Below are 13573 nucleotides of genomic sequence, written 5' to 3'. Positions count from 1 at the left end.
GTGCTTGGGTCACATCCTTTCGGTACACGGAACACTTGTAAGTCAGAAAAGACAATATGTCTAATTTGAAAATCGCGTTAGAAGGCCTGTGCCTTTACCTGCACTCCGGCCGGGGAGGGGACAGCGGGAAGAGGCTGGGCGGCAGGGCTGGGCCCTGGGAGGAGCCTTGCTGGCTGCAGTGGTGCAGGCAGGGCAGGTGGGCCCCCCCACCCCTGCTGTCCTCCATGGGGAGCCCTCTGGGGGCTGAGGTCCCAACGTGGGGGCTGTCACGAGGTGCCTGCCACGCCCACCTCCCTGGATCTCCTCCCCAGCCACGCAGAAGCCCTGGCGGCCTCTTGGCCCTCTCTGAGCGTGGCCTTCGGGGAGTGGGGTGCCGGAGCTGCTTCTCCTTGGTATGGCGTCGGTGGGACCCCAGGGCCCTTTTCTGATGCCTCAGAACCAGGACACAGAAGCCGCAGGATCACATACCAAGAGGCTTTCAAATTTCTTCGCTTCTGTGATGTGGATCCAGCTGTCTTTCTCCACCACCTTGATGTGCTTCACCTCGTCGTTGAACCTGGGCAAAGTGTGCGGGCCTGGGAGGTCACTCTTGGGCCACGTGGCCTCTCTGGCCTTGGGGTCCAGGCTTATAACCTGTCTGCTGGAGCTAAGACCGCTGCCCTCGCCCTCTTACCCCAGCCTGAGTCTCTTTCCTGCTGCCTGCCACCTGTCGGTCCAACGTTGTTTATTTGAAGCCCAAACTCTGGGGTCAGCCTGTAGGACCCCAGGCCCCAAACCCCACAGCTCCATCCAGCCCTCGGAGACCTCCTGTCCCGGGATTCTGCTCATCCTCTTCTCTGCACTGAGGACACCTTCCTCCTCCTCCCCGTTTCCCACCACCTGCTGAGACCTCCACAGCTTGGTTTGTAAATCAAGGGTCTGGCCCTGGCCCAACGCCCCAGGGAAACAGCCCCAGCTGGCTCCAACACGGTCCCCTAATACTCTCCCCCACACCGTCCACTCCGGCTGATGGGCATCCCCAGACTGGCCACGCACAAGCCTGCCAGGGCTGCCCCTCTGCCATCCTCACCTCCTGGGCTTGCGTCCTCGGGGCTCAGTTCAAATGTGACCTCGCTGGAGAGCCTCCCCACACCCCCCTCCTCCCCACATTCCACTCCGGCCCTCTGCCGGCTGGTACCAAAGCCAAAGACATCACAGGACAAGGAAGCACATCAGCAACTGTTACAACTATAGATAAGAAAGTCCTCAGCAAATCACCAGCCAACCCAATCTCTCCTCACGTGTCTGCCTGTATAAACCAAACATTTACACCACACCAAATGCGACGTTCCAGGAATGCAAGGCTAGTTTAACAACTGGATATCTGTTAGCGGAACAAATAGCTGGCAATTAATCAAATGCCGGCCAGCCAGCGTCCTCTCCTGGGGGGGTCCTTTGTAGACCAGCTGCTGTTTCTCCGGGATTTAAGGTCAGCCAGATGCAGAGGTAGGGGGGGATATTCACCCCACCCCAAGCCCCCCGGGCCAGTCTCAGCCCCACTGAGGAGCCCTGCAGCCCAGGCACACAGAAGGTGCTGCATGAACTCCCATCAGGAGAATGACATCTCTGCCACTCACTGCTCACTGCTGGCCTGCTGCCTCCACCGCTGATCAGCCACGTGCCCACCTTCCACATCCTCCCAGCACCTGACCAAGACTGTCAGAGCCCACTGTGCTGTCAATGCTTACAACGCTCCCCCTGCCCACAGCAGGTATGCGGTAGGTAACCTCTGCTGGGGAACAGGCCCTGCATACCCAGCCCCTGGGCCATGTCCAGCTACTGCACTGGACACTGGTCACTTCCCATGCTGTTCTCAGCTCTCAGTACTTTAGAGCCAGAGGGCTGGTTTCAGGCTCTAAGCATTTGTGGGGCCCCCTGGAGACCCCGCAGGTAGACTCCACTATTTGCCAGCCTATGGGCTGTCAGGAACTGACCCAGGATGTCTAGTGGGCATCCTATGCCAACGGTGACCAAGAACCATCAGGGGTGGTGGCGGATGTACAAGGGGGCTTCTTCTGGGCAGGAGGACACCCAGACCAAAGGCCCCTGACTGAAGCCACAAACCCATGGTAGTAACCTTCCCATTTACTCCAATGCCCACCAGCGGGGCTGCTGGGAAGTCCCCAACCTCTTCTAGCAGCCCTGCCCCACTCTGGCACCTGCGCTTGTGTGGTCCCCTGAACCGGGAAAACAGGGGACCAACCCTACCTGGTGGCTTTGGGCAGAGCATGCACACATGTCCCCAGCTGGCTGTGCCGGGCAGACCCACTGACACCTTTTCATCTCAGAAGTGTCCTGCTCTGGGCAATAATGTTCATGGGCACCCCCGAGCCAACAAGCACAGGATTCTAGGAGGATGTGGGCTCGTGGTTCAGAGTGGCCCTGGGGGAGAGGTCACCCTGACCCCGTCACCCCCACGTACTTGATGCTTATGGCAAAGCGCTCTGCCTCGGCCGGCCGCTCCCTGATTAGGTAGGTCCCGCTGGCATGTGATTTGAGCAGGTTGTCTGTCTGCTGCCTCTCCATGTTGCCTGCAAACCTAGCAGGTGGGATGAAGCAGGAGGTTAACATTGGTGCCACCCCCCCCCCCCGCCCCCAGGACACCCAGGCCTCTGTGACAGCGCTGACCGCGCAGTGAGCCTCTGGGGAGGAGCATGTGGGCAGGGGAACGTCATGGGGAGGAATAAGGACCCCGGGTCTCAGCCTGGCCCCGACGTGTTTTCTACAGAACCCGGCCTCCAGGAGGTGCTCAGCGTCACATAAGCATTAAGGCAAATTTCTAAGTTTTCACTGTTGAAGAGCACATAAGAGATAAAAACTCTCACGCAGAGTTTTTACTTCTGCTGTGACACACGGGAGCCTGCTGCCATCTCTGTTAACAGGTTTTGGACAGACAGGCAGATGTCCCTTCACCGAAGGGGAGCCCAGCCCGAGACAGCCAGGTGAGCCCTACCACCACCCGCCAAACAGACCTGGCCTCGCCCCGTCAGACCAACTGGGGACTTTCACAAACAACATGCAACGGAGACAGAATCTACACCAGGAGACGGAAGCTGTCACTCCGTCAAATGCAAATCACAGGCCAGGCCTGGACCTGTGAGCCTGAGCACGAGTGCGGGGTGAAGGGTACAGGCAGATGGATCCAGGGCATCTCTGACCTGGAGGGAGAGACCCGGCCCAGGGTAGCCGGGACACCGGGGGGCCAGGGATGAGCCCCCAGCTGAACACCCTGAGGCCAGCTATGCCTGGGGCAGGGGCTTACGGCACTTAAGCTGCCCATTGCTCTGTGGCCACCACCAGGGCGTGGAACATGGGAGCTACAACCACCAAGGCCGGTCCTTCTTCAAGGCAGTCAGGTGATAGGCAGGCAGGGCCATAAAAGCTGGGCCCCCCAGCTGACCCATATCTGTGACTCATTCTTCGAATGTCTACCTACAGGCTCTCATTAATCCCAACAGTGCCTCGGTTCTCATTGAGCCACTCCATGAGTAGACTTGCGATTGCAAATTTGGCCTCAAATATACCACTTTTCATACATTTTATACGATGAGGCTTGTGTAAAAAGAGCGCACCTGATGGCCTGTTTTCGTTCATCATGGGGAAAACCTGCCTTGGGGTAGAGAAGACTCCCCCAGGATCCCAGGGACATACGGCCAGCCACAGCCCAGCCACCCTGGAGACAAGCAAGAGGTAGCCTGGGGACCCCCAACCCAGCCTGCTCACGGGCTTGCGGGGCCCCCCACTACTGACCCACTCACCAGGGGTACGCTGTGTAGTCGGTCTCCCGGGACGGTGGCCGGCTGATGGGCGGCTGGCAGGAGAGAATGTTCAGGTTAACATCCCCCCGAGGGTTGCCTCAAGTGGGGCCAGAGGGGGCCTGTGATCAGCGTCCTGACCCTCAGGCCCAGCACTGGCTACCATGGTGTCCTGGTACCTGACCCAACACCTCACCCTCGGGCCCAGCACCAGCTACCACCACTTGGCCCTGGGGCCACTGGACTGAGGTCCCTGAGGGCGGCAGCTGGGACCCACCATCTCTGAGTAGATGTTCAATGGGTTTCACTGGATATGTAGCAGGCACAGGGACACAACCCTGGGGAGGGGGTGACCAAAGGCCTCAGGGATTTCTCTGCAGTGACAAGAGCACATCCTACAGCTAGAGTTCTTTGCTACAGATGGTTCCTGGCCTCCAGGGCAGGCGTCGTTTGCAGGCAGTGGCCTGTCCTCCAGGTGGCGGGCCACACGCTGGCCGAGCAGCCCTGGGGACTCCATGCCACACCCTATCCAGAGCCCCCACCCTGACCTCTCCCCACTGTGCCACAGCCGGCCACATAGACTACCTATCCATCCCCTCCCACCCCATTCACCACGTAGATGGGGAAACAAGCCCAAGGCAGGGAGGTGACCTGCCCCAGGCCACCTCCTCTGCTGGCTGGTCCACCTGACGCTGGCAGGTGGGGCCAGAGGCCAGGCAGGGCCTGCGGGGTGGACCATGGCTCTTGCTGCGTACTGGACTCACCTCCTGCTCCCTCTGGAGAAATTTCCCTCCAGCACTTTTAAATGCCTTTTTTTTTTAAAGATTTTATTTATTCATTCATAGAGACAGAGAGAGAGAGAGAGAGAGAGAGAGAGAGGCAGAGACACAGGCAGAGGGAGAAGCAGGCCCCATGCAGGGAGCCCGACGTGGGACTCGATCCAGGGTCTCCAGGATCACGCCCTGGGCTGCAGGCGGCGCTAAACTGCTGTGCCATAAACCGCTGTGCCACCGGGGCTGCCTAAATGCCTTTTTAGGGTGTGGGTGGAGGTAATTCAATTATTCATGGCTGACTGCTTGATGCCTTTTGTAAAAGAGGAAGATTTGCTCCATCCTAGCCCTACTCGGATGAAAGGGCTTTTTTCTAAATATCCTGACGTCTAGCTCTGAATTCTTGTTAGGGAGAAGTTCTCTCCTCTCTGGGGCTGTATAATAGCCCCAGAAGACCTTACAGAGTCCTTAAAGTTTGGAGTCTTCTGTCCATTATAATTGCTGCAGGAATGCCCATTTTTGTGTTTCTAAAACCAGGGGAAATGCAGCACCCATACAGCTGAGCCCTTCAAACAGGAGGGCACCCCCTGCCCCCCTATCTGCTCTCTGGGCACAGCCTCAGCTCCAGGGCCAGCTCACCACAGTCACTCAGCAAGGACATCCTGAACAAGCCCAGACACCCCCCGCCCCCCGAGGGAGGAGACAGCGCTCAGAATCCCCAGCCTCCCGGCCACTGTGTTCCAGAAGCTTCTGTGGAAAGTGCTCACCCTTCCATCCACAGGGCAGGGCTTCACTGACGAGCTAGGAAAGTAGCCTGACTTCCTGGTTTGCACCAGACGACCCTGGAAGGAGACAGATGATGGGGTCCCGGCCTGGCCCGTGGGAGTGGGCACGGCAGGCACTTCCATGAGGGTCAGCTTATTCTAAGGATGGAGTGAGACCAGGTCCTACAAGCAGCGTGTGTTGGCACCACTCCCTGCTATAGCCTCGCTGACCATGACCTCTGGGTAGGAAGGGGGAGGCATCCCTACTTTGCAGGTAAGAACACCGAGGCCCAGAGAAGCAGCTTCAGGTCATGCTCAGAGCTGGGGTTAGAGCCCCACGGCCAGCTACTCGCCTGGCCTCTTATCAACAAGGCACTTCTCAAATGGAAGAGGCAGGGGGATCTGATCGAGGGAACCTGGACAGCCAGGGAGGGTCTGCAGGGGCTGGGCTTTGCTCTCACTCTCCCCCCACGAAGTCCTCCTGGCAGCTGCTCGGCCTCCCCCTTTCATGCCAGCAAAGCCTCTCTTTGGGGCCACTGGGGACCCACAGCTCTGGTGACACCTGGGGTGGGGATCCGGGCAGCTGGGGTCAGAGCAGGACAGAGACTTAATGCTGCAGACACCCTTCTGCACCTTCTGAATCTCTGGTTATGTGAAGGTGGGGTCTAACACCATAAACCCACAAATACCCACGCGGTGATAAGCACCATCACAAAACAACAGTGACGGCAGTAACAGTAATGGGAAGGTCAACAAACATTCGCCCTAAGCAGGTCAAGGCCACCCCTGTTGGTCTCAGGTGCCCAGGGGGCAGGTGGGTGCTGAAGGGCTCCACCTCTGTGAACCTGTTAACAGAACCATCGGTTTCAGGCCTCAGAACTGTTAACCATCACAGGACACGGTCTATGTCCACGCCTGCCTCCACTCCACCAGATGGCACCTCTTGGGGGCAGGTGGGGGAGGGTCTTGGGCATGGTATCCCCCACACCAGCCCCCCGAGGGGCCCAGCATGATGCCTGATGGCCTCATAACAGTGCTGGCCCGAACGGGGGCAGGGTAGGCAGGAGGGTGTGCACAGCATGGCTGCAGCAGAGCCAGGGGGTGGGGGTGCAGGATGCACCACGGCAGGACAATTCTTCCCATGAAAGCAAACAGCCTGAGGAACACAGGGTGGGGATCCCCAGAATTCCTGCTTCAAGGGAGCTCAGGTCTTGCTGACAGGTGCTTCCCCCGCCCCCCCAGACCACCCCTGCCTGGGGGACATCGACCCCAGGACCCACCTCCCACCACTGAGACTCAGGGTCGCCTCGCAGCAGCTCGATCACATCACCCGTCTGGAAGGTCAGCACGGGCTTCCCGGGGGGAGCAGGGTTACCATGGTAATTCTGCACAGCCACCATCTTGGGACCTGGGGGGACAGGGCAGGAGGGGGCCCCTCAGTCAGTGGCTTGGTGCTGGCCGGTGGCCTGCCCACCACTGACCTCGGCACCTCACGTCCCTGCTAAATGTTGTGGGTAAACCATGGGACCGATGGGTTCAGGGGCTGGTGACAACAGCGGCCGCTGATTTTAGTGGCATTTCACGTGTTTTCCTCCAGATCCCCTTCCGATCTGGACTGAGTGTTAGCCGTGTGGGGCAGGACACGGGGACCCCCCCACAAGGCAGAGTCTGGGGTCAGGGGCAAGCAAGGCCCAGGGACTTGCTAAGGCCACACACAGCTGCTTGAGGTGGCCCAAGGGCTGAAACGGGGGTCCCGGTGGGTGCCCCAGGCATCTGCAGGCTGCCCCTGGCCTGAGCCCTGCTCTGACCCATGTAGGCCCCTGTCTACCAGGCCCGGCCCTGACACAGGTGTCCCCCGGCAGCAGCATGGCTCTGGTTTGCTTCTTCACCATCAGGCCACGGTGGCCCAGCATGACTCACACTGCACGGCTGGTGACGTCTTCCACCCCCAACAGTTAGAAGCCATGTCCCTGTCACACAGCACAGAGCAGGGGGACTGAGGACACGGGAAGAATGGCAAAGTGGCCACAGTGGCTCTCTGAGGCCCATCCTGTGGGGGCTCTGGCTGCAGCCCCCTCCCCCAGGAAGGGCCCCTGACCCTCTGCATGCTGGGCCCACACACGCCTTGGGAGCCTGGAGCCCAGAAGGCTGGGTGCGGCTGGGCAGTCAGGGTGGTTCCCAGAGTGACTGTGGACACGGACAGCAGCTGAGGGGGCCCAAGTCCCACACACTCACCCGGTCCTGCTCCAGAGGCATCCTGTGAGGGCAAGGACAGGCCAGTGATCAGGGAGGGCTGCCCAGGCATCAACACGCCCTGCCCCCCGACCCCCTCCAGAGAGAAGGGTCCAGGCAGGAAGTAGGGAGAGGAGAGGGACACATCCGAGTCCCATGGGCAGTTGTGACACTGCCTCACTGTGACATCCCCCCACGCACTATTATCTACACTCTCTGCCTTTGTGCCACTCTGTAGCCCCAGGACATCCGCCCCTGACCACGCCAGCCCTGGGGCCCCTCTGCTCTGAGCCTGGGGCTTGTCACCACTGTCTGGGACACGTCCTACCGCATGCAACTAAATGCTATGTCTTTCCTCCTCCATGAGGGCGTGTTTGTACCACACAAAAGGCCTTGTAAGCACCCTGTAAGTGCTGGACCCCACAGCTGGGGCGAGACATGATGTCCACACTCCATAAGTGGGTTCGGGGACACCTTCTCTAAATTAGCCAGAGAGCTCTAAGCTACATCAGGCTGGGGGGGTGGGGGCAGGTGGGTGGGTATGCACATCACAGAGCAGGGCACCCACAAGCCACCAGGCAGACAGAACAGGTGGGCAGCCAGGCTAAGGTAACATGTGGTGGGGCCTCCAGCCAGCTCTCCGTGGGGACCCACTTCCAAGGAGGCCCCTGGTGACCGACAGCGGCCCCAGCAGTGGTCAGATCAGGAACAACAGGGCTGCGTAGGGCACAGCATGGAGGGAAGGGGACAGTTTGGGGGACTCACCAGGTCTGCAGGAGAACCTGAAAAGGAAGCACGTGAGGTGTTAGCAGACAAGCCACCAGCACCAAGGGCCTGTGGCTTCCACCCACCCGAGCACGGCTGGTGACTATGAGTCTCTCAGGTACTTCCGCTGGCAAATTCTGAGCTCTGGCTTTCAGGTGTCCATGGGAAACACAGACTGGCAGGCATGTTTCCTGTGTGGGCCAACCCTGATCCAATGGTGGCAGCTGCCTAAAATCCCTGGGCACAGCGTGGGCTCAAACGGCAAAGCCTCCATGATTGATTAGAGATGCCTGCCATGGGCAGGCGACAAGAGGTGTCAGGATGCACGCTCGCTCATGGACACGGGGCACCTCGGCTCATCAGATGTCCCGAAGATTCTGCTTGCCTCGGGGTGCCCCAGGGGAAGGAAGCAGTGCCAGGCTGGGCCCCAGCCATCTGACAAGCAGGGCCGCCACCCCACCACCAGACAAAGCAAGGACCACGGTGGCTAACAAGCATGGCTAATGTGACCTTAACGCCATCTGACACTCATGGTTGCAGGATGCTTTGGGCAGACAAGTTCCAACAGCCCCTACAGAACAGAGACTACCAGCCCGGTGGAACTTGGGTGGGAGGAACAGCGATGCCTGGGGCCCACACGTGAGACACAGCGAGGCTTCCCAGGGGAGGGGCTCTCCGGGGTGGGCAGCGCTGTCCTGGGACACACCTGTCCTGCTGCAGGCCACGGGCACAGCCCGAGCTGGAGCTGATGAAGGAGCACTGCCCAGAGCCCAAGCACAGCATGAAAGGCAGGAGTGCGGGACCAGCCCGGAACTCTCCAGAAAAAAACCAGGTGCCTGGTGTGAGCCTATAATGACATGGGGCAGATGCCCATGATAACTCTGGCTTGCAACAGATACGAAACCACGCATCTGGTGAGACCCCAATTACAGGCACCATGAAAAGCACACAAACCTAAGAGACAGGGCAGCAGGGGGAGGGGTGTGTGTGCTGGGGGAGGGAACGTAACCGTGGTTGTGTCTGGGGGAATCACAAGTTGATGATCTGCTCCTTTACCTTTCTTTACATTTTGCAAATTCTCTATGGGAAATGAGTACTTAATACTCATAACACTAAAAACCCAGAAAGATTAATTCTAAAATAGAATACTTAAAATAGAATACTTGAAAGGAAATGTATCAAAACACCACCTTTGGTTATTTTTTGATAAGTTCAGGGAGATATTTATTTCCTTCTTTTCTTTTTTCTTTTCTTTTCTTTTCTTTTTTCTTTTCTTTTCTCTTTTCTTTTTTTCCTCCCCAAGTTTTTGGTAAATAATATTTCTTTTAGAATCAGAAAAAAATAAAAGCCCAAAGATACGACCTGTCCCGTCGCCTGTGTGAGGGGACGCGGCCACCAGAGGGCGGTATCGATGGGCGAAGCTGAAAAGGCACTTTTGGGACCGTGGGCTTCCAGCCCAGGGGAGGCTGGTGGGGCAGAGGGGGCTGCATCTGGCCTGTGGCCGGACAAGGGGGTCCTCCCAGGTCACAGCAAATGAAGAACAGACAAGATCTATTCTGGGTGGTGGTGTCTCAAAGTGACAAGCAGGCCTGATAGATTTTTCCATCTATATGGAGTGAGTTAACCCTGTCTCTGAGTGTGGCTTCCTCGAGTGTGGACACAGTGCAACAGACCATCTCAGGGGGGTGTGGGAGGATCTGGGGCGCCCACCTGAAGTGTGGGGAGCAGAGAAGACACTCCTGGTCCCAGGCTCATGCTGTAGAATGAAGCGTGGCACCTGTTCCCACCCAATCCAGGGCTTAGCCCGCCCTGCCTGTGGCAGGTCCAGAACCTTCAGAACTGCCTCGGGCTTTCTGGCTGCCTGTCCAGCTGCTGCAGGCTGGGTGCTCACCCAGATGTATCTCCCAGAGGATCCTTGGCAGCCCAGATGTCAGCCGGGCAGGCTCAGGTCCTCCCACTGAGCCTCAGCTTCCACCCTGACAAACGGGCATGAAGAGCATGGGAGCCCCATAGGTGCCGTGAGTGTGTGTATGCACGTATGCACACAAACCGCCTGCTAACATGGCTGTAGCTGTGGCTAAAGAAGGTGCAGGAGAACCAGTCACAACTGGCATTTCTGTGATGGGAAACCTCCATGCAACTGTCAAGAATGTTCTGTGCTCACTTTGGGGTAGAGGTTCTGCAAGTTTAAAAGCAGAATGGGGTGGGGGGTGGGGGGTGGGGATGCAGAGGCAGAGAGAAGCGCTGGAGCACACCAGTGAGCAGGAAGGGCTTTGGCAGGGAACGCGCCCACCAGCTGGGTCTCTTGGGGCTGTGTGACCCAGGGCAGGTGTCTCTCTTCTCTGAGCTCTGGTTTTCTCATCTGGCCCCTGTCCCAGTGGGGTCTTGGTGGTAGGAAGGGCGGATGTGTGAAGGTAGCCGGGCCAGGAGGAAGTACTGGGGCAGCTGTGAGCCATGGGACCCTTAGCTCAGAGCAGGTCATGGGGCCCCGAGGATTAGCCCTGGAGGTCTGTGTCCTGTGGGCAGGGCAGGGGTCGATACTCACTGATCTTACAGGGAGGTGTCACTTCCAAACACTCCTTGTGTGCCCCGACACCACACTTGGTGCACAGGTACCCTTGGTAGAAGGTGCCCCTGCATAGGGGGAGGGGAGGGGGACAGTGAGGAGGGCACCATGCCAAGGGCAAGGCCCGCCCTGCCATGTGTCCCATACACCCAGCCCTCAAAACCCTGGGCCTCTAGGACCCCCTGCCACCCCACTAGCAGGTCCGAGGCACCCACAGGAACGATCACCCTCGCTCCCGGCTAGATTTGAACACCCGTGGACCCAGATGGTCTGACACTGAAGGGACACTCCCCAGTCCCTCTGGGCCCAGCACAGTGCCAGCCTGGGTGGGGGCGGGGTCAGGGTCAGGGCGAGGGGGACATGGGGCAGATGTAGCATCAGGCTCCCCTGAGGGTAGGTGGGTAGGGGCAGGGGCAGGGCCCTCCTCACCTGAGGAACATCCTGCAGGCTTTGCAGTTGGTGGTTTTGTCAAATGTGTACATCTGGAAACTGTGGTGGTTGGCGTTGGCTTTGTCTGGCTTGATGTTTGACCTGTCGGAAAGACGCCCAGACTCCATGAGCTGCCCTGAAGCAGGGTCTGTCTGGGGGCCAGCCAGGCTGCGGAGCAGGCCGGGCAGGTCAGGAGGCTGGGACTCACAGCCTGTATCTGCCCTGAGGCCCTGAGTGGGGGCTTTACAGGTGGGCCCTGCCAGCACGAGAGCTTGCTGGTAGGATGGTAAGGGGCAATGTCTTTTTTTTTTTTTTTAAGATTTTATTTATTTATTCATGAGAGACACACAGAGGCAGAGAGAGAAGCAGGCTCCCTGAGGGGAGTCCGATGCAGGAATCGATCCCAGGACACCGGGATCACGCCGGGGCAGATGCTCAACCGCTGACAAGGGTTTGTAGGCAGGTGTAGGATTTGTCACAACACAGCCAGTGTGCCCTTAGGGGTTTCACCGCATGCAAGCGTGAGATTGAATATCTCAACAGACAGTGCACTGTCTTAGTCTCTGGGTTTTTGAAATCGCCCCTGGCTGAGGGGCTCCTATGGCCCCCACGCTGCTGCCAGCCCCAAACTCACATGGCCATCTCAAACTGCTCCATCCACTTCCGCTTCATGTCTTCTGTCTTGCAGAAAAACTGGAAACCCTGCTTTCCTTGAAGATGAATTAAATAGAAACCGTAGGACCACTGTGGGAGGAGAAGGGGACAGGCTTACAGCTGGCCTGGCCTCAGGCACAAGGACCACGTGTGCAGGTGTAAAGGACTTGCTCATCTGCGCCTGTGTGCACATATGTACGTGTGTGTGCACCCCTCTAACATGTCCCAGGCACCTCTCCACCCGCGCCTAGCTGTGCCCTCAACTGAACTCTCTGCAGGCTCAGCCAGGGCTGGTTCTAATGCTTGAGCTGGGTCCCCAGGGACCTAGAACTGGCCAGGGTCCCTCCAGGACATAGGCTACCCACTTTCAGTTCCTGAACGTGAGACTAAAACACTCACTGCTCTGAAGTAAAACAACAGAAACCAACCCAAACCAAAGGCCAGAGAAGGCCATGGGCTAGGGGAGTCTACAGCAGAGCCAGCCCACAGTTGCCCCGAGCACCCGCCAGGACTGGCCATCTCTAGGGGCTTTCTAGGGGGCCCGGGAAGAAGAGTGTGGAAAGTCTGAGCCCATTTGTGTTGGAAAAGATGTAGGGAGAAAGGAAGGAGGGAGGGAGAGAGGAGGAAATGAGGGAGGAAGGAGGGAGGGAAAGGGGGATGGAAAGGAGGGTAGGGCGGAGGGAGGGAAGGGAGGGAGGGAGGGAGACGGAAGGAGAAAAGGAAGGAAGGAGAGAGAGGACAAAATGAGGGAGGAGGGAGGGATGGGGAGGGAGGGAGGGGAGGAGAGATGGAGGAGGAGGAAAGAGGGAGGGAGAGGGAGGAGAGAAGGGGGGGAGGGAGGCAGGAGGGAGGCCTCAGGCTCAGAAAGGAAAGGGCCAGCTGGGACCTTAGGACAGGAAGGCAAGGGAGCAGGACTCAGGTGCTTACCATTTTCCCATGAGACTAGAAGGCATGAGGAGAGGGGAGCAAAAGGGGAGACAGATCATTAAGAGACTCAGCCTGGCCCTACACCAGGTGTCACAGCCCAGGACCCGCCACTGCCAGGGACAGGGCTCTGCCTCCCAGTGGAGAGGTGCCAGGGCTGGGACCCTGGGGCTGTGCCCTCAGCCCCAAGCCTCGGGAGCTGTTTCAGATATGGGGCGGGCTTGAGTGGCTCACCCCCAAGTAGCTCTTCCAGGTGGTACCACATTCTACATTCCAAACTCTGAAGTCCAGAGCCTGGGATTCACATCATATGGGCTCCCGGCCCCCAAATCTAGCCAGGGGTGCATAGAGTAGGTGCTTAAGCACTGGGCTGCAGAAGCCTCTGCTGAAGCAGGACTGAACCAGAGGAGGGGGTGGCAGCATCCACGATCCCCGCCCCCCACCAACCCGCGCCTAGAGGCCCCGGCCCCGCCCCAGCATCTCTAGCCCCGCCCTCCCACGGCCCTAGTCCCGGCTGGACATCACTGTCTAATCCCCCACAGGCAGGCCTCCCCCTGCAGGGGCAGTGAGGGCTGAAGTCAGGCCGCCATGGTCAGAGGTCTGGCTCTCTCCAGGCCCCTCTGCAGGCCCCTCATCAGGGGCTGTGATCCCAGTGGTGCCCACCCTCAGGGAAGA

The 13573-nt window shown here is 58.7% G+C and overlaps 1 protein-coding gene across 6 annotated transcripts in view; it reads right to left on the bottom strand.

Annotated features, from left to right (window-relative positions):
• VAV2 (vav guanine nucleotide exchange factor 2) overlaps positions 1 to 13573 on the bottom strand; it is a 168401-nt gene that overhangs the window by 17562 nt on the left and 137266 nt on the right. For 3 of the 6 annotated variants that reach the window (XM_077851283.1, XM_077851284.1, XM_077851286.1), the window contains 11 exons: positions 12902 to 12916; positions 11955 to 12064; positions 11321 to 11422; positions 10871 to 10959; positions 8326 to 8342; positions 7564 to 7585; positions 6609 to 6736; positions 5332 to 5406; positions 3798 to 3850; positions 2462 to 2578; positions 469 to 556 (listed from right to left, as the gene is read on the bottom strand). In XM_077851283.1, the coding sequence (XP_077707409.1) occupies positions 469 to 556; positions 2462 to 2578; positions 3798 to 3850; positions 5332 to 5406; positions 6609 to 6736; positions 7564 to 7585; positions 8326 to 8342; positions 10871 to 10959; positions 11321 to 11422; positions 11955 to 12064; positions 12902 to 12916 (816 nt within the window). The remainder of the gene's footprint in view (positions 1 to 468; positions 557 to 2461; positions 2579 to 3797; positions 3851 to 5331; positions 5407 to 6608; positions 6737 to 7563; positions 7586 to 8325; positions 8343 to 10870; positions 10960 to 11320; positions 11423 to 11954; positions 12065 to 12901; positions 12917 to 13573) is intronic. The other 3 variants (XM_077851285.1, XM_077851287.1, XM_077851288.1) reach the window with 1 other exon arrangement.

Source organism: Canis aureus, chromosome 16 (genome assembly GCF_053574225.1).
Source record: "Canis aureus isolate CA01 chromosome 16, VMU_Caureus_v.1.0, whole genome shotgun sequence".
NCBI classification, from domain to species: Eukaryota; Metazoa; Chordata; class Mammalia; order Carnivora; family Canidae; genus Canis; species Canis aureus.
Note: the sequence above shows the minus strand (reverse complement) of the source record. Positions and strands in the feature narration are given on the sequence as shown.